The 25446-nt window shown below is 43.9% G+C and overlaps 2 protein-coding genes across 2 annotated transcripts in view; one reads left to right on the forward strand and one right to left on the reverse strand.

Annotated features, from left to right (window-relative positions):
- The window catches only part of LOC134350772 (uncharacterized), a 65017-nt gene extending 43537 nt beyond the window's left edge, over window positions 1–21480 (forward strand). Inside the window, exons 5-6 of the mRNA XM_063056437.1 lie at window positions 6572–7887; window positions 20867–21480. Of these exons, the coding sequence (XP_062912507.1) occupies window positions 6572–6890 (319 nt within the window). The 3' untranslated portion in view covers window positions 6891–7887; window positions 20867–21480. The remainder of the gene's footprint in view (window positions 1–6571; window positions 7888–20866) is intronic.
- On the reverse strand, window positions 7880–8476 carry LOC134350767 (histone H3-like). Its single transcript, XM_063056429.1, has one exon. The coding sequence runs from the start codon at window positions 8385–8387 to the stop codon at window positions 7977–7979; it is 411 nt and encodes a 136-aa protein (XP_062912499.1). The 5' UTR covers window positions 8388–8476; the 3' UTR covers window positions 7880–7976.
- Window positions 21481–25446: the final 3966 nt, after the last annotated feature.

Here is a 25446-nt window from a genome sequence, read left to right on the forward strand (position 1 = left end):
GGTCTGATATAGAAATACCATGAATATATTGAGGAATTGTACCAAACAAAAATATCAATTTATTAGGTTGTAAATTAATTTTTAAAGCTTTAGAAATTGTAGAAAAAATAGATTTCCAAAACAATACAGAACACGACCAAACATATGTGTCAATGTAGCTATCTCAGTTTTTCATCTATCACACTGACTATTAACATTAGGAAATATTTTAGACAGTCTCTCCTTTGTCAAATAATAACAATGTACAATTTTAAATTGAATTAAAGAATGACTGGTGCAAATCGAAGAAGAGTTAACCAACTTCAAAATTCGCAACCAATCCTCTGTTATCAAGGAACACACATCAAAATTGCTGCCTGGCCTGCTGCGTTCACCAGCAACTTTGATTTGTGTTAGTCATAGTCATAGTCATGCTTTATTGATCCTGGGGGAAATTGGTTTTCGTTACAGTTGCACCATAAATAATTAAATAGTAATAATAAAACCATAAATAGTTAAATAGTAATATGTAAATTATGCCAGGAAATAAGTCCAGGACCAGCCTATTGGCTCGGAGTGTCTGACCCTCCAAGGGAGGAGTTGTAAAGTTTGATGGCCACAGGCAGGAATGACTTCCTATGACGTTCTGTGTTGCATCTCGGTGGAATGAGTCTCTGGCTGAATGTACTCCTGTGCCCAGCCAGTACATTATGTAGTGGATGGGAGACATTGTCCAAGATGGCATGCAACTTGGACAGCATCCTCTTTTCGGACACCACCATCAGAGAGTCCAGTTCCATCCCCACAACATCACTGGTCTTACGAATGAGTTTGTTGATTCTGTTGGTGTCTGCTACCCTCAGCCTGCTGCCCCAGCACACAACAGCAAACATGATCGCACTGGCCACCACAGACTCATAAACATCCTCAGCATCGTCCAGCAGATGTTAAAGGACCTCAGTCTCCTCAGGAAATAGAGATGGCTCTGACCCTTCTTGTAGGCAGCCTCAGTGTTCTTTGACTAGTCCAGTTTATTGTCAATTCGTATCCCCAGGTATTTGTATTCCTCCACCATGTCCACACTGACCCCTCGATGGAAACAGGGGTTGCCGGTACCTTAGCTCTCCTCAGGTCTACCACCAGCTCCTTAGTCTTTTTCACATTAAGCTGCAGATAATTCTGCTCACACCATGTGACAAAGTTTCCTACCGTAGCCCTGTACTCAGCCTCATCTCCCTTGTTGATGCATCCAACTATGGCAGAGTCATCAGAAAACTTCTGAAGTTGACAAGACTCTGTGCAGTAGTTGAAGTCCGAGGTGTTAATGGTGAAGAGAAAGGGAGACAAGACTGTACCCTGTGGAGCCCCAATGCTGCTGATCACTCTGTCGGACACACAGTGTTGCAAGCACACGTACTGTGGTCTGCCAGTCAGGTAATCAAGAATCCATGACACCAGGAAAGCATCCCCCTTCATCGCTGTCAGCTTCTCCCCCAGCAGAGCAGGGCAGATGGTGTTGAATGCACTGGAGAAGTCAAAAAACGTGACCCTCACAGTGCTCGCTGGCTTGTCCAAGTGGGCGTAGACACGGTTCAGCAGGTAGACGATGGCATCCTCAACTCCTAGTCGGGGCTGATAGTCAGACTGGAGGGGATCTAAGTGTGGCCTGACCATAGGCCGGAGCAGCTCCAGAACAAGTCTCTCCAGGGTCTTCATGATGTGGGAGGTCAATGCCACCGGTCTGTAGTCATTGAGGCCGCTGGGGCGCGGCGTCTTCGGCACAGGGACGAGGCAGGACGTCTTCCACAGTACAGGAACCCTCCGGAGCCTCAGGCTCAGGTTAAAGACATGGCGAAGTACTCCACGTAGCTGAGGGGCACAGGCTTTGAGCACCCTGGTACTGACACCATCCGGTCCTGCAGTCTTGCTTGGGTTGAGACGTTTCAGCTGTCTTCTCACCTGTTCAGCTGTGAAGCCCACCGTGGTGGTTTCATGTGGGGGAGGGGTATAGTCACGAGAGCAGGGTGGGGAACTGTGAGGAGGGATAGGAGGGGAGAGTGGAATATATGTTGGTTGGGGGCTGACAACAGATGACTCATGTGGGGGATGGGCAGGGGCCACAATGTCAAATCTGTTAAAGAACAGGTTAAGTTCATTGGCCCTGTCCACACTGCCTTCAGCTCCTCTGTTGTTAGTTTGCTGGAACCCAGTGATGGTCCTTATCCCACTCCAGACCTCTCTCATGTTGTTCTGCTGGAGTTTCCACTCAAGCTTCCTCCTGTACCTGTCTTTAGCCTCCCTGATCCTGGCTTTCAGGTCCCTCTGTATTGCCCTCAGCTCCTCCCTATTTCCATCTCTAAACGCCCTCTTTTTAGCGTTCAGGATGTCCTTAATGTCCTTTGTTACCCATGGCAGTCCACACAGAAGTTGATGTAATCAGTGATGCACTCTGTGAGCCCATCAATATCCTCTCCATGTGGCTGACAGAGTGCCTGCCAGTCTGTCACATCAAAACAACCCTGGAGCGCCACATAAGCCTCCACCGGCCATTTCCTCACTGTCTTCGAAGTTGCAGGTTTACTCTTCACCAGAGGCACGTAACAGGGTTTTAGATGCACCAGGTTGTGATCTGGCCTTCCCAATGGGGGGAGGGGAGAGGAGCTGTATGCATCCTTAATGTTAGCGTACATCAAATCCAGAGTCCTCTCCCCTCTGGTTGTACAGCTCACATACTGCGTGAAGTTGGGCAGTGTTCTAGCCATGGTAACATGGTTGAAGTCACCCAACATGGTAATGAAGGCACTCGGGTGCTGGGTTTGTAATCTGGCTATGACGATATAAATTGGTGTTGCTTGAATTTCCAGCATCTGCAGAATTCCTCGTGTTTGTACTCTGTTATCAAGGTCATGTTAAGCTCTCTTTCCCAATCTTGCTTAATCTTAAATAGAGGATAATTATCCTGTTGTAATAGTAAATTATAAATTTTCCCAATAAAACCTTTCACTAAAGGGTTCATTTTTAAAATAATGTCTAACAGGTCAGAATCTTGTATATATGGAAAATTACTTAAATATTCTTGTAAAAAATGTCTGACCTGAAGATATTGCAAAAAGTGTGAGTATGAGAGAGAGTATTTAGTTACTAATTTCTCAAAGGACATCAATCAGCCTTCTTGAATCAAATCTATAAACGAATAAATTCCTTTATTCCTCCAAAGAGAAAAGGCAGGATCACTAAGTGAAGGTTTAAATAAATAGTATCGATAAATTAAACTAAGAAGGTTAAATTTTTTAAGATTAAAAAACTTATGAAACTGGTACCAAATTTGTAATGACTGCTTAATCATAGGATTTATATTTAAAATAGAAATTTTGGCTAGTTGTACAGGTGAAGAAGCTCCTAATAACGAACTTAAGTAAAATATTTTTTCACAGCTTTCAATTCCAAATCAACACATGGTGGTCGTTCATTTTTATAGGTCCAATATAACCAAGAACACACATAGTGTATATTAACCACCCAATAATACATTCTTAAATTAGGCAAAGCAAGACTTCCATCCTTTTTTAATTTTTGTAAATGACATTTTCCAATTCTTGATCTTTTATTATTCCAAACAAAAGATGAAATGAGCTTCTTGTCGAGCCTGGAAGGAATTATGGTGTTGGATGCTGAACTGTAGTCCAAGAACAGCATTCTCACATAAGCATCCTTCTTCTCCAGATGCATAAGGATGGTGTGTAGAGCTGAGTCTATTGCGTCATCTGTCGATCGGTAGGCAAAATGTAGATGGTCCAGTGTGGGTGGTAGCGTGCTGCAGATGTAGTCCTTGACCAGCCTCTCAAAGCATTTGCTTATTATTGAGGTGAGTATGACCAGACGCCAGTCGTTCAGACATGTTACATTGGTTGTTTTAGGGACTGAAACAATAGCAGGAAGGCACTCTACACTGGGAGAGGAAGAGATTAAAAATGTCTGTAAACACACCTGCCAGTTGTGCCACGCACATCCTGAGTACCCACCGTGGGATGCCGTCCGATGCCGTAGCCTTATGACTGTCCACTCGTTGGAAACACCTGCGTACTTCATCCTTAGAGATGACCAAGCTGCAGATCGCATCAACTGTAGGTCTCCTCAGGGGCTCAGTGTTGGCAGCATCGAATTGAGGGTAAAAAAGATTTAGCTCATCTGGGAGAGAGGCAGCAATGCTGGAAACTCCACTTCATTTAGCTATGAAGTCTGCGATGATGTGCAGACCTTGCCATAAGCTGCATATATTGTTGGTGGAAAGTTGTGTCTGGATCATGTCCCAAACCCATCTATTTACCCCTATCTACTTTTCCAAATATCATTTAGATGTTGTGATTATGACTGCCTCAACCATTTCCTCTGGCAGCTTGTGTCATGGTCCATGAAGTCTGCATCCTGGTTCGCGGTCCGGTCCGTGGACTCAGGACTCAGGGTCTTCCAGCTGTCCCTTGTTTAAGTTAATCATAGGCACCTAATTCCCATCTTTGGGCTTGCAATATAAGTAGCCTTGGGACTGAGTGTGGGCTGCTGGTTTGTCTTGTCAGTCCCCCTTGGAGCAACCTGCTGACGAAACCATTTGTGATCTCTAGGCCTGGTTGGAGGACCACTGCTTCATGAAGCCTTGTTGCCATTTGTTGGAGTAGTCTTTGCGATATGGATTCGGCTGTTTCCTGGGCCAGCTAAGTGGCTGGCAGCCACTCTGAGCTAGGTAGCGATCCGGCTGTTTCTGTAATCAGATGAGGTTGCTGGCTGAACTGAGACTTGGAGCCACCCCGGGGCAGAGATAGAACTGTCTGTTGTTCTTTGGTGTTTGTCTCTTCTTGTCCTCGCCTCCATGGGCTAAGTCAGGCGGTCTTGCTGTTGCCCTGCGGGGGGTCATGTCTTGTCTTATCTTGTCCTCGCCTACGTGGGGTACATCAGGGCGTCTTGCCGTTGCCCTGCAGGGAGACCTGTCTTGTCATGTCCTTGCCTCTGTTGGGTAAGTCCAGCCGTTCTGCCGTTACCTGACAGAGAGACCTGTCCCACCTTGGTGTGGAGATGAAGTTGAGTCCTGGCTTGTCATAGGATAGGTCCCAGCTCTATGTCTATGTTCTGTCCTGTCTCATGTTAGTATTATGTTAAAGCTGAGTCCTGGCTTGTCGAAGGATAAGTCCTGGCTCTATGTTGATGTTCAGTTCCCAGTCTGTCTCTCAGCTCCAGCCTCCGCATTTCAAAACGAAGATCCCGCAGCCGAGCTCGAAGACCCCAAGCCTCGAAGATCCCTCAGCCAAGACCCAAGATCCCAAGCCTCAAGGATCCCAAGCCAAGCTCAAGACCCAAGACCCCAAGCCTCGAGGATCCCAAGCCAAGCTCAAGACCCAAGACCCCAAGCCTCGAGGATCCCAAGCCAAGCTCAAGACCCAAGACCCCAAGCCTCGAGGATCCCAAGCCAAGCTCAAGACACAAGACCCCAAGCCTCGAGGATTCCAAGCCAAGCTCAAGACCCAAGACCCCAAGCCTCGTGGATCCCAAGCCAAGCTCAAGACCCAAGACCCCAAGCCTCGAGGATCCCAAGCTCAAGACCCAAGACCCCAAGCCAAGCTCAAGACCCAAGACCCCAAGCCAAGCTCAAGACCCAAGACCCCAAGCCTCGAGGATCCCAAGCCAAGCTCAAGACCCAAGACCCCAAGCCTCGAGGATCCTAAGCCAAGCTCAAGGCCCAAGACCCCAAGCCTCGGGGATCCCAAACCAAGCTCAAGACCCAAGACCCCAAGCCTCGAGGGTCCAAAGCCAAGCTCAAGACCCAAGACCATGGTCGAGCGGTCGGCAACCATACCGGAAGTTGTATACAGATGTATACAGCACAGAAATAGGCCCTTTGGTCCAACTCATCCATGTCGACCAAGCTGCACCCAATTGCCTTCAATTAGGCTGTTTCACTCCAAATCTTTCCTCTCCATGTACCTGCTCAGACATATTTTAAATATTGTGAATATACCTACCTCTACAGCTTCTTCCACATATCCTTCTGTTGGAAATGTTGTCCCTCAGGTCCCTTAAAATCTCTGTCCTCTCACAATATCTATGCCCTTTACACTTAAACGTTTCTCTATTTTTTTTTGGGGGGGGAAGACAGATAGTCCACCTTATTGATATCTCTCATGATTATATAAACCTGTACAAAGTCTTTATACTCCAGGGAAAAGTCCCAGTCTGTTTATAACTCAAGCCCTCTCCATATAACTCCAGCCCCAGGGATATCCTTGTGAATATTTTCTACCCCCTTTCCAGCTTAAATAACTTATTTCCTGTGGCTCTGTGATCAAAACTGCACATAGACCACAAGAAGTCTCAGGAATATTTTGTGCAGAGTAACACACCGTCCGTCACTGCCTCCACCCCTCTCCGCGCTGCCCGTCACAATGTCTCCACCCTCTCCTGCTCTCTCTCTCTCTCTCTGCACTGCCCGTCACTTTGTCTCCTCCCCTCTCTCTCTCTGCGCGTTTCTCGGACAGGTCGGGGCGCTGTGTATAAAAGGTGACACCAGCACACAGTTTGTTACTGAACGACGACTGGAGTGAAGCGGCGTTATGTCTGGCAGAGGGAAAGGAGGCAAAGGACTCGGCAAAGGCGGAGCCAAGCGGCATCGTAAAGTGCTCCGGGACAACATCCAGGGCATCACCAAACCGGCCATCCGCCGTCTGGCTCGGCGTGGCGGCGTCAAGCGGATCTCGGGTCTGATCTACGAGGAGACCCGTGGGGTGCTGAAGGTTTTCCTGGAGAACGTGATCCGGGATGCGGTCACCTACACCGAGCACGCTAAGCGCAAGACTGTCACTGCCATGGATGTGGTGTACGCTCTGAAACGCCAGGGCCGCACTCTCTATGGCTTCGGCGGTTGAGGAACTCTTCGTTCTTCCAAACACAAAACAAAGGCTCTTCTAAGAGCCGCCCACCGCCTCACGGAGAGAGCAGTGACCGGGGAGAGCAGGTCCCATGCCATTGACCTGAAATGTTAACTCTTATGCGATTAAGTTTAAAACAAAGGGACGAAATTATCAGGTGATTACTGACAATTACACTACGGGATTGAAATCACTCCGAACACAGAATGAATGGTATCGGGTTATGAAGAGCGCCGATGTTAAATTAAGGGTCTGGCGATTAATATCCAATCTCTTATAGTAAACGCAATAACCCAATCAGAGAGCGGCAAGAGAAGCGCCGGAAGTACCTCTGTTCCCCGGATGACCTGAAATTTGAAAAGCCCACGAAAAGGTTGTTTATTGAACCCTAGTCTACAAAAATATGCATTGACCCATTAATTAGCTCAAGATTTATTTTACAGTAACAGCCTAAGTATTATTTATCTCAGCAGTTTGAATGTTTCTAGTCATTTAGTTTCCAAACGCCGATCCAGTTTATATTCGCGGTCGGCTGCTGTATAAACGTCACTGGTCTCTCTCAAACTGCGGTCTCAGGCGAGTTTGCAACGTGAAAAAAAGTTGTTCTCTGAAAGAACGGGAATTCCAGTGTCTGCAGACTGATGTGTCCCCGTGACCCGATTATGGTCTCGACTAGAAATGGGACTCGAAGGCTACATTTACTAAAGCTCATTCCCCGTAACAGTAACAACCACAAAACCCTGGAAACCTTCCCCAAAAACAACCTGCTGTACACGGCAGGGGTTTGGGGACAGAGACACCCTGACGGTGAGGGAGAAGTTTATCTCTGGTGTTCGCGCTGCCGTTAATCCAACGGCACAGAACTGCTGATTCTCTGTGTTGGTGGGTCCGGCCGTGTTGGAGTCTGCAACAAACCGGGATGAATTATTGAACAATATTACACAAAACCAACAGGGGAAGGTCAGAGGAAATCGGCGTGTCGGTAACACAAAAGGTGAATGAATAGGAAATGACAGCCCTTTCCACTGCTGAGTTAGTGGCTCTTAAAGGAGCCTTTTGTTGTGCTTGGTGCCGAGGCCGGATTCAGGCGCGCTCCCCACGGACGCGGCGGGCCAGCTGGATGTATTTGGGCATGATGGTGACTCGCTTGGCGTGGATGGCGCACAGGTTGGTGTCCTCAAAGAGCCCCACCAGGTAAGCTTCACTGGTCTCCTGCAGGGCCATGACGGCCGAGCTCTGGAAGCGCAGGTCGGTCTTGAAGTCCTGAGCGATTTCCCGCACCAGGCGCTGGAAGGGCAGTTTGCGGATGAGCAGCTCGGTGGATTTCTGGTAGCGCCGGATCTCCCTCAGAGCCACGGTGCCGGGCCGGTAGCGATGGGGCTTCTTCACTCCGCCCGTGGCTGGGGCGCTTTTCCGTGCCGCTTTGGTGGCCAGCTGTTTGCGGGGAGCTTTCCCTCCGGTGGATTTTCGCGCTGTTTGCTTGGTCCGGGCCATTCTCTTTCAGCGGTCCGAGTACAGTCGCGAATACCGGGATTGGAATGTCGGCGCCTACTCAGGGACCGGCTTTTAATTGCTGACGAAAAGCCGCCTTTTCCCCTCTGGTTGTATATTAGATACTATTACAGGGCCCAGGCGTTGCGATTGGCTACGTTTCATCAATTTGACGTTGGCCGGTGGGTGGGAGGTCTGGTGGGGGCGCTGGGGAATATTACCAAATACGGAAACTAGCGACTGGGGTCAGAATTCAGCCAATCAGACTGCAGTGAGTGCGGTTCAATTTCAAAGTCGCCCGCCAATTTCAAGAGCCACTGGATTTCTCACAAGAAATAGAATCACGAATTATTAAATCTCACCTCTATTTAAATAATCGATTAGCTCAATCTGAAAATGTGCATATTTACTGAACAGCTTCTTGAGCTGAGTGAATTCAGTACTGCCAGAAGCGGGAAGGACAGGCAGAGAGGATTGAGATTGGTTTTAACTGCCTGCACTTACTAAATGATTGTGGGAGTGGGGGAAACAGACCGCAAAAGGTCTTCAAAGGGATCACAGAAATCTACACTGAACTGAAATGCTGCTCAATATGTCTACAAAAACATTCATTAAAAACAAATAATTAAATTCTTTATTCGTTCCCGCCACGAGCCGCTGCTCAATGGGAACCAATTGCCGCTGTCTCCTTTTGTCCTGGCCAGCCCGAGCGAGAGAGATGCAGAGAGAGAAGTAGAGAGACGGTGTCAGCATCATAGAGCCTCTCATCTTTCAGCTCCCTCCCAACTTTATTACAACTGCCAGTTTCCCAGCTCTTTCCAGGGAGATGTGGGTGGCTCTTAGAAGAGCTGTTGGTTTCAGCTCTTTAGTAGTTGCAATTTTTATTTACTTTTTGGGCCGATATATTGGCGTTCACAGATTTCGCCTTTGACTTGTGTTTTCCAAGCTCCTTGGCCGCCTTCGGCTTCGGGGTTACGATCTTAGAAACATAGAAAACCTACAGCACAATACAGGCCTTTCGGCCTACAAGGTTGTGCCACACGTCCTTCCTTACCTTAGAAATACCTAAGCTTACCCATAGCCCTCTATTTTGCTAAGGTCCGTGTACCTATCCAGGAGTCTCTTAAAAAACCTATTGTTTCCACCTCCACCACCGTTGCCGGCAGCCCAATCCACGCACTCACCACTCTCTACGTAAAAAAACTTACCCTTGACATCTCCTCTGTACCTACTTACAAGCACCTTAAAACTGTGCCCTCTCGTGCTAGCCATTTCAACCCGGGGAAAAAGCCTCTGACTATCCACAAGATTAATGCCTCTTATCATCTTATACACCTCTACCAGGTCACACCTCATCCTCCATTGCTCCGAGGAGAAAAGGCTGAGTTCATTCAACCTATTCTCATAAGGCATGTTCCTCAATCCAGGCAACATCCTTGTAAATCTCCTCTACACCCTTTCTATAGTTTCCACATCCTTTCTGTAGTGAGGCGACCAGAACGGAGCACAGTACTCCTTTTGGATCTCCCCCTCCCCCTCCTACTTTCAAATCCCTTACTCACTCTTCCTTCAGTTAGTCCTGACGAAGGGTCTCGGCCTGAAACGTCGACTGCACCTCTTCCTATAGATGCTGCTTGGCCTGCTGCATTCACCAGCAACTTTGATGTATGTCACAGTACTCCAAGTGGGGTCTGACCAGGGTCCTATATAGCTGCAACATTACCTCTTGGCTCCTAAATTCAATCCCACAAATGATGAAGGCCTATGCACCGTATGCCTTCTTAACCACAGGGTCAACCTGCGCAGCAGCTTTGAGTGTCCTATGGACTCGGACCCCAAGATCCCTCTGACCCTCCACACTGCCAAGTGTCCTACCATTAATACTATATTCTGCCATCATATTTGACCTACCAAAATGAACCACCTCACGCTTATCTGGGTTGAATTCCATCTGCCACTTCTCAGCCCAGGTCTGCATCCTATCAATATCCCACTGTAACCTCTGACACCCCTCCACACTATCCACAACACCCCCAACCTTTGTGTCATCAGCAAATTTACTAACCCATCCCTCTACTTTCTCATCCAGGTCATTTATAAAAATCAGAAAGAGTAGGGGTCCCAGAACAGATCCCTGAGGCACACCACTGGTTACTGGCCTCCATGCAGAATATGACCCGTCTAAACCACTCTTTGCCTTCTGTGAGCAAGCCAGTTCTGGATCCACAAAGCAATATCCCCTTGGATTCCATGCCTCCTGACTTTCTCAATAAGCCTTGCATGGTTTACCTTATCAAATGCCTTGCTAAAACCCATATACACTATATATATGGCTCTACCTTCATCAATGTGCTTAGTCACATCCTCAAAAAATTCAATCAGGCTCATAAGGCACGATCTGCCTTTGACAAAGCCATGCTGACTATTCCTAATCATAAGCAACACACATAAAAGTTGCTGGTGAACGCAGCAGGCAGGCAGCATCTCTAGGAAGAGGTACAGTCGATGTTTTGGGCTGAGACCCTTCGTCAGGACTAACTGAAAGAAGAGCTAGTAAGAGATTTGAAAGAGGGAGGGGGAGGGGGAGATGCGAAATGATAGGAGAAGACAGGAGGGGGAGGGATGGAGCCAAGAGCTGGACAGGTGATAGGCAAAAGGGATATGAGAGGATCATGGGACAGGAGGCCCAGGGAGAAGGAAAAGAGGGAGGAGGGGAAAACCCAGAGGATGGGCAAGGGGTATAGTCAGAGGGACAGAGGGAGAAAAAAGAGAGACAGAGAAAGAATGTGTGTATATAAATAAATAACGGATGGGGTACGAGGGGGAGGTGGGGCATTAGCGGAAGTTAGAGAAGTCGATGTTCATGCCATCAGGTTGGAGGCTACCCAGACGGAATATAAGATGTTGTTCCTCCAACCTGAGTGTGGCTTCATCTTTACAGTAGAGGAGGCCGTGGATAGACATATCAGAATGGAAATGGGACGTGGAATTAAAATGTGTGGCCACTGGGAGATCCTGCTTTCTCTGGCGGACAGAGCGTAGGTTTTCAGCAAAATGATCTCCCAGTCTGCGTCGGGTCTCGCCAATATATAAAAGGCCACATCGGGAGCACCGGACGCAGTATATCACCCCAGCTGACTCACAGTTGAAGTGTCACCTCACCTGGAAGGACTGTCTGGGGCCCTGAATGGTAGTGAGGGAGGAAGTGTAAGGGCATGTGTAGCCCTTGTTCCGCTTACAGGGATAAGTGCCAGGAGGGAGATCAGTGGGGAGGGATGGGGGGGAATGAATGGACATGGGAGTCGAGTAAGGAGAGATCCCTGCAGAAAGCAGAGAGAGGGGGGAGGGAAAGATGTGCTTTAGTGGTGGGATCCCGTTGGAGGTGGTGGAATTTACAGAGAATTACATGTTGGACCCAGAGGCTGGTGGGGTGGTAGGTGAGGACCGGGGGAACCCTATTCCTAGTGGGGTGGCGGGAGGATGGAGTGAGAGCAGATGTGCATGAAATGGGGGAGATGCGTTTGACAGCAGAGTTGATGGTAGAGGAAGGGAAGCCCCTTTCTTTAAAAAAGGACATCTCCTTCATCCTGGAATAAAAACCCTCATCCTGAGAGCAGATGCGGCAGAGACGGAGGAATTGCAAGAAGAAGATGCTCTCACTCCATCCTCCCACCACCCCACTAGGAATAGTTATTTATTTATATACACATATTCTTTTTCTCTCTCTCCTTTTTCTCCCTCTGTCCCTCTCAGTATACCCCTCGCCCATCCTCTGCGCTTCCCCCCCTCCCCCTTTTCTTTCTGTCTAGGCCACCTGTCCCAAGATCCTCTCATATCTCTTTTGCCAATCAACTGTCCAGCTCTTGACTCCATCCCTCCCCCTCCTGTCTGTCCTATCATTTTTGATCTCCCCCTCCCCCTCCCACTTTCAAATCTCTTACTAGCTCTTCTTTCAGTTAGTCCTGATGAAGGGACTCGGCCCGAAACATCGACTGTACCTCTTCCTAGAGATGCTACCTGGCCTGCTACGTTCACCAACAACTTTTATGTGTGTTGCTTGAAATTCCAGCATCTGCAGATTTCCTCGTGTTTGCGTATTCCTAATCATATTTTGCTTCTCCAAATGTTCATAAATCCTGCCTCTCAGGATCTTCTCCATCAATTTACCAACCACTGAAGAAAGACTCACTGGCCTATAATTTCCTGGGCTATCCCTACTCCCTTTCTTGAATAAGGGAACAGTATCAGTTCAGTTCCCACCCACCCCCAGCAATTCTAGTTTAAACTCTCCTCAATAGCCTTAGCAAACTTTCCCGCCTGGATATTGGTCCCCCTTGGATACAAATGCAACCTGTCCTTTTTGTACAGGTCACACCTGCCCCAGGAGAGGTCCCAATGATCCAGAAATCTGAATCCCTGCCCCCTGCTCCAATCCCTCAGCCACGCATTTATCCTCCACCTCATTCTATTCCTATGCTCACTGTCGCGTGGCACAGGCAGTAATCCCGAGATGACAGCCTTTGAGGTCCTGCTTCTCAGTTTCTTTCCTAACTCCCTGTAGTCTGTTTTCAGGACCTTCTCCCTTTTCCAGCCTTTGGTTGTTCTCCTTCCCACTTAAGGATATTGTGGACACGATAAGAAACATCCTGGATGCAACACCTTCTTGGGACTGTTGGGGTTCTGCGCGTTCTTCTTAGTTACTGGTTTCTTAGCTGCCGCTTTCTTAGCCACTGGTTTCTTTACCCCTTGTTTTTTCTCGGTGTCAGATTTCTTAGCTGTAGGTTTCTTAATTGCTCGCTTCTTGGTCTGAGGTGTCTTGGCCATTGGCTACTTCATTTTTTCCATGATCTTCAGGGCGCTGTCTTTTTTAGCAGCCTTCAAGGAACTGGAGACACCCGCGCCCTTAGTGTGTGCCAGCGAGCTGCTTTTCAATTTCCTTTTAATAACTCTCTTGATCTGACTTTTGAACTTTTCCACATTGACGCCATTGGCGACCAGACCCTTCTTTATCGCGACTACAGACAATAGACAATAGGTGCAGGAGAAGGCCATTCAGCCCTTCGAGCCAGCACCACCATTCACTGTGATCATGGCTGATCATCCACAATCAGTACCCTTTTCCTGCCTTCTCCCCATATCCCTTCACTCCGCTATCTTTAAGAGCTCTATCTAACTCTTTCTTGAAAGAATTCAGAGAATTGGCCTCCACTGCCTTCTGAGGCAGAGCATTCCACAGAACCACCCTCTGTGTGAAAAAGTTTTTCCTCAACTCCGTTCTAAATTGTCTACCCCTTATTCTTAAACTGTGGTCTCTGGTTCTGGACTCCCCTAACATCAGGAACATGTTTCCTGCCTCTAGCATGTCCAATCCCTTAGTAATCTTATATGTTTCAATCAGATCCCCTCTCATCCTTCTAAATTCCAGTGTATACAACCCCAGTCGCTCCAATCTTTCAACATATGACAGTTCCGCCATCCTGGGAATTAACCTCGTGAACCTACACTGCACTCCCTCAATAGCTAGAATGTCCTTCCTCAAATTTGGAGACCAAAACTGTACACAATACTCCAGGTGTGGTCTCACCAGGGCCCTGTACAACTGCAGAAGGATCTCTTTACTCCTATACTCAACTCCCCTTGTTATGAAGGCCAGCATGCCATTAGCTTTCTTCACTGCCTGCTGTACCTGCATGCTTGCTTTGTGACTGGTGAACAAGGACACCTAGATCTCGTTCTACTTCCCCTTTTCCTAACCATTCAGATAGTAATCTGTCTTCCTGATCTTGCCACCAAAGTGGATAACCTCACATTTATCCACATTAAACTGCATCTGCCATGCATCTCATAACATCCTCCTCACATTTCACACTGCCACCCAGCTTTGTGACATTTGCAAATTTGCTAATGTTACTTTTAATCCCTTCATCTAAATCATTAATGTATATTGTAAATAGCTGTGGTCCCAGCACCAAGCCTTGTGGTACCCCACTAGTCACTGCCTGCCATTCTAAAAAGGACCCATTAGTCCCTACTCTTTGTTTCCTGTCTGCCAACCAATTTTCTATCCATGTCAGTACCCTACCCCCAATACCATTTGCTCTGATTTTGCACACTAACCTCCTATGTGGGACCTTATCAAAGGCTTTCTGAAGGTCCAGGTACACTACATCCACTGGCTTTCCCATGTCCATTTTCATAGTTACATTCTCAAAAAATTCCAGAAGATTAGTCAACCATGATTTCCCCTTCGTAAATCCATGCTGACTCGGACCTATCCTGCCACTGCTATCCAAATATGCCGCTATTTCATCTTTTATAATTGATTCCAGCATCTTCCGCACCACTGATGTCAGACTAACTGGTCTATAATTGCCTGTTTTCTCTCTCCCTCCTTTCTTAAAAAGTGGGATAACATTAGTTACCTTCCAATCCACAGGAACTGATCCTGAATCTATAGAACATTGGAAAATGATTACCAATGTGTCCACGATTTCTACAGCCACCTCCTTAAGTACCCTGGATGCAGACCATCAGGCCCTGGGGATTTATCAACCTTCAGTTCCATCAGTTTACCCAACACCATTTTGTGCCTGATGCGAATTTCCTTCAGTTCCTCTGTACCCTAGGTCCTCTGGCCACTATTACATCTGGGAGATTGTTTGTGTCTTCCCTAGTGAAGACAGATCCAAAGTACCTGTTCAGCTCATCTGCCATTTCCTTGTTCCCCATAATAATTTCACCCGTTTCTGTCTTCAAGGGCCCAACTTTGGTCTTAACTAATTTTTTCCTCTTCACATACCTAAAGAAGCTTTTGCTATCCTCCTTTATATTCTTGGCTAGCTTACCTTTGTACCTCATCTTTTCCCCCCTTATTGCCTTTTTAGTTATCTTCTGTTGCCCCTTAAAAGTCTCCCAATCCTCTGGCTTCCCACTCATCCTTGCTATGTTATACTTCCTCTCTTTTATTTTTAGACTGTCCTTGACTTCCCTTGTCATCCACAGTCGCCCCTTATTCCCCTTAGAATTTTTCTTCCTCTTTGGAATGAACTGATCCTGCACCTTCTGTATTATTCCCAGAAATACCTGCCATTGTTGTTCCATTGTCATCCCTGCTAGGGTATCTTTCCTGTAAACTTTGGCCAGTTCCTCCTTCATGGGTCCATAGTCCCCTTTGTTCAACTGTAATACTGACACTTTTGATTTTCCCTTCTCCCTCTCAAATTGTAGATTAAAACTTATCATATTATGGTCACTACCTCCTAATGGCTCCTTCACCTCAAGTTCCCTTATCAAATCTGGCTCATTGCACAACACTAAATCTAGAATTGCCTTCTCCCTGGTAGGCTCTAATACAAGCTATTCTAAGAATCCATCTCTGAGGCAATCCACAAACTCCCTTTCTTGGGGTCCAATACTAACCTGATTTTCCCAGTCTACCTGCATGTTGAAATCCCCCTTAACAACCGTAGAATTACCTTTGCAACATGCCAATTTTAACTCTTGATTTAACTTGCACCCTATATCCAGGCTACTGTTTGGGGGCCTGTAGATAACTCCCTTCAGGGTCTTTTTGCCCTTACAGTTTCGCAGTTCTATCCATACTGACTCTACATCTCTTGATTCTATGTCCCCCCTTGCAAGTGACTGAATTTCATTCCTCACCAACAGAGCCACCCCACCCCCCCCCCCCGCCAACCTGTCTGTCCTTTCGATAGGATGTATTTCCCTGAATATTCATTTCCCAGCCCTGGTCCTCTTGCAGCCATATCTCTGTTATTCCCACAACATCATACTTGCCAATTTCCAACTGAGCCTCAAGCTCATCCACTTTATTTCCTATAATCTGTGTATTCATATATAATACTTTTAATCCTCTTAAAGTAATACTTTAACTCCCCTCACCTTCCACGTCGATTCCTAATGCACTTGGCCATACTCTCCGATCCCTTCCTGAGCTTTCTGCCCCTTTAATTCTGTTGTCTTTCTTTAACACCCCTCGGTTACAGCACCAATGTAGAGGAGGCTGCATTAATTGCACCGGATATAATAGACAACCCAGTAGATTCATGGGTGAAGTGTTGCTTTCCCTGGAAGGATTGTTTTGTGTCCTAAATGGAGATGAGAGAGGAGGTAAATGGGCAGGTATACCATTTATGCCGCTTGTAGGGATAAATGCTGGGAGGGAGATTAGTGGGGAGGGACGAATAGACAAGGGAATCACAGAGGAAGTGATCCCTGTGGAAAGCAGAAGGTGGTGGGGAAGTAAAGATGCATTTACTAGGAGCATCCCTCTTGGAAAGGGTGAAAGTTGCAGAGAATGATATAGTTTTAAACACAGTTCATTTATTTCCAGTGATAACTGCTTAAATCCAAACAACAATCTACAAACACATAGAAAATTCAGATGATTTCTATCTTAAACATTTCTATTATAAAATCTCTTTTATCCTCCTATATATGGAAAAATAAACGTTCTCATTTAAATAAAGTTCATCTTCAAAAACCTAAAAAGTCTGGAGGTTTAGCCTTACCTAATTTTAGGTTTTATTACTGGGCAGTTAATATATGATGTCTTACGTTTTGGCTATATTATATTGATCATGTAGACTGTCCGGTATGGGTTTCTTTAGAAGATAACTCTGTTAATAAATTTTCTATTATTTCTCTTCTTGGATCCTCACTTCCTTTATTTGCAAGTAAACTTTAATTTAATAGTTAAACATACTCTGAGGATCTGGATACAATTTAGAAAACATTCTGGTTTATTGAGATTTTCCCTTTCTAGTCCCATTTATTCTAATTTTTTAAACCCGCCATGACTGACTTAGTTTTTAAAGAATGGAACAGGTTGGGTATTAAATGTTTTTGGGATCTGTTTGTTGGATGACATCTTTTCTCATTTGAGCAATTGTCAGCTCAATATAACTTACCTAAAACTCACTTTTTTAGATATCTACAAATCAGAGACTTTCTATGATCTCAATTATGCACATTTCCTATAAGCTCAGACAAGAATTTACTAGACGTAATTTTTAATTTGACATCTTTTCATAATGGTTCAATATCTAATATTTATGGCATGTTATTGGAGACGAGGAATGTTCCTTTAGACAAAATTAAGAATCTCTGGGAACAAGATTTACAGACATCAATATCTGAGGAAACTTGGAATGAAATTTTTAAACTGGTTAATACTTCATCGCTATGTGCTCGCTATTCCCTCATACAATTTAAGGTGGTACATAGAGTCCATACGACTAAAGATAAGCTATCTTGTTTTTATTCAGATATATCTCCCTACTGTGACAGATGTAATAATGGAGAAGCTTCATTAATTCTTATGTTTTGGACTTGTTCGTGTCTGGAAAAATATTGGAAGGAAGTTTTTCAAACTTTTTCTTTACTTTTCAAAGTCAATTTTAAGCCTAATCCTCTGACGGCTGTATTCGGTATTGTTGCAGGGTAAGATATCAAGCTGAAGACATCTGATTTACATATTTTGGCCTTTAGCTCTCTTATAGCTAGGAGGGTGCTTTTGTTTAAATGGAAAGATGTTTTTCCTTCTACTCATGCTCAATGGTTATGTGACGTTATGTCATGCTTAGATTTAGAGAAGATTCATTGTTCAATTTCTGAATCTCGTCAAGACTTTCAAACTTTGTGGGGACCTTTTCTGAATTATTTTCAAAACTTTCAAAACCCTCAATTCATTGTTTAAATTCAGATGATGGCTATTATTAATTTTTAATTATACGAGAAGGTATTTTACCTTTTTTCTCCTTAATAAACAGCTTCAGTTTTGGTAGGGGTTAGACTCTTATTTTGTAATAAATTAGTATATTTCAATATAACTATTGACTAACTTACATGAATACAGGGTAATGAGATTGTTATTATGAATAGAAATAATGTAATTGGTAGTTTTTTAAATTTTTTTTGACCTTTTATATATACTTTCTTGTACTCGGTATTCTTCTATGTAGAAACTAATAAAAATATTGAGAAGAAACATTTCCCAATTCTCACAGAGGATTCCTATCTTATCTTGAATTATTAAATTATTATCTTGAATCTTGAAACATCATACAATACAACATTTGCAAATTACAAACATTTCTAAAGCACAAAACACAAAATAATCAGCAGATGCTGGGGTCAAAGCAACACTCACAACATGCTGGAGGAACTCAGCAGGTCGGGCAGCATCCGTGGAAAAGATTGGTGGATGTTCCCGGCCGGAACCCTTCGTCAGGACTGTAGAGAGAAGGGGCAGCCCCTTCCCTCTACAATCCTGATGAAGGGTTCCGGCCCGAAACATCAACCAATCTTTTCCACGGATGCTGCCCGACCTGCTGAGTTCCTCCAGCATGTTGTGAGCGTTGCTCTAAAGCACAAAATATTTCCAAAGCATAAAGCACTTAAACAAGGATAAGGCATTAAGGATTTCTGAAAACAAAGGTACAATTCCTATATAAACTAAAAAGACATATCAATCAGTTCCTGACAAATTAATCTTCTGCCACAGAAACCAAAGCTAGAGGAATGGCTTCTCATTCACTCTGTTTCTTCCATGATCCATGATGTTCCTTACCACATTCCTAATATGCCTGAACTGCTCTCTCCATTTATACCCCTTTTCTCCCAGTTGGGTGACTTCACATATATATGATATTTCCCCAGATATCCTTTCAACACAAATAGTATAAAAGCAGTTGGAGACATAGATCTCAGCTTAATATTCACAGTTCACAATTAATGTTGTAAAGCTAATATAAAACTTCCAACTGTAAACATATCAGTTATTAACTTACTAAATGATATCTGTCTGTTCTGCAAGCTTCCTTGAACTAAGCAACTTTGGAGTCAGCCTGTCTGAATCAACCCAAATTAAATAACACATTATCTTATACTCTACTCTTGAGCAATAATATAGCATGTGTAGTGACCAAGCATCTGCTTTTCACAGACAGAGGTGTCTGTGCTTTATACAGACCTTGTTTGCAAAGCTGTTCTATAAAGATTGTGTTTTAATCTCCAAGCTGATTACTACTCTCCAGTCACTGTACCTCTTAATAACTAAAGGCTGACTTCCATTTATGCCCAGAAACTAAACAAAGCAATATAGCTGAAAATTTTACTAACTTCTGTTTTTGATCTTACAATTGACTGATGCTGTGTTTAGAAAGCAAGGTTAACAAAAAAAAAGGAGGAGGCCTATTGGCCTAAGAGTGAATATTCACAGTTATGGGGATAGGTTGGGCAGGTTCGTGTTAGGGTTAATATTTACATTTGGGTGTAGGAATTGAGGTTTGACCTTACAAAAAATGCACAAAATGATGAGGGAATAGATGGGTGAGAGCATATAGTCTTCTTCCCCAAGAACAGAGAAACAAAACCCAAAGGGTATAGATTTGAGGTAAAGTGGTCACTGGTACAGTATTAGTATTTAAAAGACACTGATCATTTTTATGGATAGAGAAGGGATATGGGCCAATTGTGGGCAAAGGGGATAAGTTTAGGTAGTCATCTTGCTCTGTATCGACCAGAGGGCTCTCTGTTATCTCCTGATTTTTGAAGAGTACTTCATCAGACACACCCACTTACTGAATGTATTTTTAGAAAAAAATCTCAGGATAAAGTTACATTTTTCATTTTTTCTGATGAGCTCTGACTATCTTTCTTTCTCATGGTGTTCTTCTTTACAAATATTCCTCTCCCTTGGTGACAGTTTCCATTTCCCTTCCTCAGTTAATGACTTTACATTGAAATGTCTCTAAGTGAAGCCCCCTTTTGCCAGGAAAGATGCAGTGAACTATTTACAATACTTGCAGGATTCCCAGCAGCTCCTCTGATTGACAGCAATCTCCACCCTTCCTGCTAGGCTGTTGCCTCCTCATCATTTAAGGCATCCGCTAGTCTTGCGAGACCATAGATCTGCGCCTGGAAAATCTTTACTCTCCAGGGTGCAGGCCTGGACAAGGTTGTATGGAAGACCGGCAGTTGCCCATGCTGCAAGTCTCCCCTCCCCACGACACCAATGTTGTCCAAGGAAAGGGCATTAGGACCCATACAGCTTGGCACCAGTGTCGTCGCAGAGCAATGTGTGATTAAGTGCCTTGCTCAAGGACACAACACGTTGCTTCGGCTGAGGCTTGAACTCACGACTTTCAGGTTGCTAGTCCAATGCCTTTACCACTTGGCCACGTGCCTCCTCATCACATAACACTCAACTATTTTGTGAAGCCATTTGAAAGATGATGTCATAGAGGCCCGCTGTCACTGACAACGTTCCCTCAGCAACGCGCTGGTGTGAGTGCGGGATAGTGGCAAGACCCATGGGAGGGGGGGGCTGGGACCAGGGGTAGAGGTGAGTCTTCCCCCCAGGTGTGGTGACAGGGACTGTACTGAAGTAGGGTCAGTCTGTACTTGCTGTAGTTTCAAAGAGGTGAAGTGATATAATGGGCTTCTCTTGTGGTTTGCAGGTTGATGTGGGGAGATGAAGAAGGTGACATCTGGATCAGATGAGCTGCCCTTAGCTCTCTGCCACTGTCATGTGAATATGGAAGCAGTATGGTGGAGTCTGGTGGGCTTAACTGGTCTTCCACTGTGGGCATTTGCCTCTTCTATTCCTGCCAGCCATCCAGGTAGCAGTGAGTGTCTGTCAGTGCCTTACTGCACCAGCTCCCTGCCTCAGGTTCCCAATTCTCATCCTCCGGCTCATATACTCCTTGGACCCTACCCTTTCACTCCCTCTGTGACCTCCTCCCATGCTGGCAAACTCTCATATCTCTGCCCTCCTATCTTTCTGGTCGCTTTCATCTACTCACATTCCTGCTTTTAGATTGGTAGCATGTGCCCAGTGGTGTGTTGCAGGGATCCACGTTGTTTGTTAATGATCTGCATAAGGTGTGGGACAACAACATTGCAGATAACACCAACATTAATGGTGTAGTAGACAATGATGAAGGCTGTCTCTACTAATAGGATGTACATCAGGAAATGATAGCTGAAATTTAATTCAGACAAATCCAAAGCATAGCCTTTGGTTGGTGAAACCAGGACAGATGATTACACAGTAATCAATCCTCTATCCAATCTGATATATCACCCCCAACTCTATGCATCCTTATCTTATGGGTAAGTCTTTTATGTGGCACCTTATCGAACACCTTCTGGAAATCCAAGTAAATAACATCCATCTGTTCCCCTTTATCCACTGCGCTCATTATATCCTCAAAGAACTCCAGTAGGTTCATCAAACAGGACTTGGCTTTGCTGAATCCATGTTGCATCTGCCTGATGGATCCATTTCTTTCCAGATGCCTCACTATTTCTTCTTTAGTGATAACTTCAAGCATTTTCCCAACTACAGATGTTGAACTAACTGGTCTATAGTTACCTGCCTTTTGCCTACATCCTTTTTTGAACAGTGACCTGGCATTCGCCATCTTCCAGTCCACCAGGACCAGCCCAGAGTCCAGAGAATTTTAGTAAGTTATCACCAAAGCCTCTACTTTAACCTCTGCCATTTTCTTCAGTACCCTGGGATGCATTCCATCAGGATCAGAGGACTTATCTATCTTTAGGCCCACAAGTTTGCTCAGCATTTCCTCCTTAGTGATATCTATTGTACTGAGGTCCTCACTTCCCACTACATCCATAATATCTCTCTTTGGCGTGTTAGATGTGTCCTCCACCTTGAAGACTGACACAAAATAGTCATTTAAGTGCGGCCGTTTCCTCATTACCCACTATGAATTCCCCCTTCTCATCCTCCAAGGGACCTACATTTATTTTGGCCACCCTTTTCCACTTTATGTAATTATAAAAGCTTTTACTATCCGTTTTTATATTTTGTGCTAGTTTATTTTCATGATCTATCTTACTTTTCTTTATTGTTTGATGCCTTCCTTTATTTCCATAGTTATCCAGGGCTGGATCTCCCACCCTGTCCTTGCTCTTAACTGGAACATCGAAAAATCTCTTTGAAAGTCTTCCATTGTTCCTCAACCATCCCATCGTGTAGCCTGTGTTCCCCGTCTACCCTATCCAACTCCTTCCTCATCCTATTGTAGTCTCTCTTTTGTTTAGGTATAATACACTGGTTTTAGATTGAACTATTGCACCCTGCATTTGTATGAGAAGCCCCATCATGCTGTGATAACTCTTTCCAAGAGGACCCTGACAACAAGATTGCTAATTTTACAGGAATTACAAAATAAACTGAAGGGACTAGAAAAAATACACAAATTGAGTTTGGCACAGGAGACACTAGAGGAAATTTTTAAAATTAGGAATGAAATTAATAGTTTGGCTGAACAAGAAATTAGAAAAAAATTTAATGTTTCTGAAACAGAGACACTATGAAAGTGGATCTAAATCTATGAAAATACTGGCATGGAAACTGAAAAAAAAAGATAGCAGAAAATACAATTCATAGAATTAGGGATCCAAGAACGAAAGTGATAAAAAATAAGGTAAGTGAAATTCAAGAAGCTTTTGAAGTGTTTTATAAAACTCCATATTCCAAAGCTCCAGGGAAAAACATGGCCCAGATTGACACCTTCCTGAATTCTTTAGAGTTTCCCACTTCAAGCCAAGAACAAAATAGAACGATGACTGCTGATATAACTGAAGCTGAACTAAAAACTGCAATTAGTAGGCTGAAATTAAGCAAGTCACCAGGAACAGATGGATATACGGCAGAGCGGTAAAGGAATTTAGAAATGATGTTAATTCCTGTTTTGTTCCCCACACTGAACTGGACCCTATGAAAGGTGCAAATGCCACCTAGCTGGAAGGAGGCGATAATCTCAGCTATACTGAAGGAAGGCAAGGATAAAACACAACGCCAAACACAAGATGATATACGAAGGACACTTCACATTATGGATCATATAAAAAAAAATGAAATTGAAGCAATAGTGATAAGTGTGGACGCTGAAAAGGCATTTGATTCAGTTAATTGGAATTTTCTTTACAGAGTTTTACATAGATTTGGTCTAAATGACACAATTATTAAAACTATACAGGCACCATATGACAATCCTACTGCTAGGATTAAAATCAATGGATATTTATGTAATAGTTTTACCCTAGAAAGGGGCACGAGACAGGTTTGTGCATGGTCACTGCTACTCTTCGCATTATATCTGGAAACATTAGCTCAACACATCAGACAAAATGAAGATATCAAGGGAGTTACTATTAAAGGGACAACATAAATTGGCCTGTTACGTGGATGACATTTTGATATATCTAGGGCAACCAACATACTCTTCACCTAAATTAATGCAATCCTTTGAACAATATGGCCAATTATCAGGATACAAGATCAACATAGATAAAACCCAACTACTTTCATGTAACTATAGCCCACCAAGAGAAATAGAAAGTAGATATCCTTGGGCATGGCAAACAGAGTCTGTCAAATATTTGGGCATCGTTATGCCAAAAGATTTGGCAAAATTATCAGAATACAATTATCAGCCTATATATTAAAAAATTAAGGAAGGTATAACAAGATGGAATCTAATTCCTTTTCTTGGTCTCAGTTCAAGGATTGAATCTGTTAAAATGAATACACTGCCCAGACTACTATATCTCTTTCAGACCCTACCAATAGAGATTAACCAAAATCAATTCAATGAATGGAACAAGATGCTATCAAGATATATATGGCAAGGTAAAAGGCCTAGAATTCACCTTAAAACATTACAATTAGCCAAGGAAAAGGGGGGATGGGGCCTACCTTCTCTTAGAGATTACTATTTTGCAGCACAGTTGAGAGCTGTGATATGCTGGTGCAATCCATCATATGACACTCAATGGAAAAACATTGAGAAGAGGATACTTTCCATCCCCATACAGGCAATTTTAGCTGATAACAACCTACAAAGTTATGTAAATACTATTGATAACCCATGGGTGAAATGGACTCTTAAAATATGGAAAACTATTATAAAAGAATATAAACTAGAGAGAGACATTGCAATTCTTAAATGGTGCGCATATGACTCGGATTTTACGCCGAACAAACTGGATGCTAGATTTAAGGACTGGACAGCTAAAGGAATAACAGCTATTTGCAATATAATGAAAGAAGGAACACTGTTCAGTTTTGAAATGCTCAAAGAGAAACACTTAATAGAAAAAGTTTTATCGATATTTACGGATGCGACAGTATGTTGATAGGATGGTTGAAAATGTAACCAAGGCAAGTACATGTTTGAGACAGCTATTTCGAAAAGCATATAATTCAGGCAATGGTAGTAGAATAATTTCAAGCATGTATAAGGGTTCATCAAATCCTAAAACATATTCATACATTAGAACAAAATGGAGAAAGAAGGAGGGACAATAATATCTGAGGAAGACTGGACAATAATATGCAGGTATCAATGGAAGTGTACCAGTTCACAGAAATGGAGGGAGTTTGGGTGGAAAAACTTGATAAGATATTTTATTACACCCTCTCAGAAATCCCATTATGATAGTAACCTCCCTGCTTGCTGGAGAAATTGTGGAAACCATTATCATATTTTCTGGGAATGCCCCGTTATCAAAGACTATTGGAGTGGGATACACAATGCCCTACAAGACATCTTTAAATGTGAAATACCCTTAGAAAGTAAGACCATATATTTTGGGTATATACCTCAAGAATGGTTGAAAAGAGATAAATATTTTATGAATATACTACTGTTGGCTGGTAAAAAGACCCTTACCAGGAAATGGTTATCACAGGAGAGCCCAACTTTAAATGTATGAATGGAAATTACAATGGACATTTACAAAATGGAGAAGATAACGGCGTCTGTTAATCATAAGTTGGAACAATTTGATACATACTGGAAAAAATGGTTTAACTACATAACACCTCATAGGCCTGATCTTATTCTCATAAGTCAATGAATATGTTGTAAAAAAAAAAGATTACTCCCTACTTTGTTTTCTCCTTTTGCTTGTTCTATCTTTCCTCTCCTTTCTATAAGTGTATACCTCAGATAAATATTATGTGAAGATTTGTGACAAATATGACTATATTATATATATGTACAGT

Source organism: Mobula hypostoma, chromosome 8, assembly GCF_963921235.1.
Source record: "Mobula hypostoma chromosome 8, sMobHyp1.1, whole genome shotgun sequence".
Classification (NCBI taxonomy): domain Eukaryota; kingdom Metazoa; phylum Chordata; class Chondrichthyes; order Myliobatiformes; family Myliobatidae; genus Mobula; species Mobula hypostoma.

Excerpts from the sequence above, each read along its gene's own strand:
- LOC134350767 (XM_063056429.1), bottom strand. The coding sequence starts at position 8,387 with ATGGCCCGGACCAAGCAAACAGCGCGAAAATCCACCGGAGGGAAAGCT.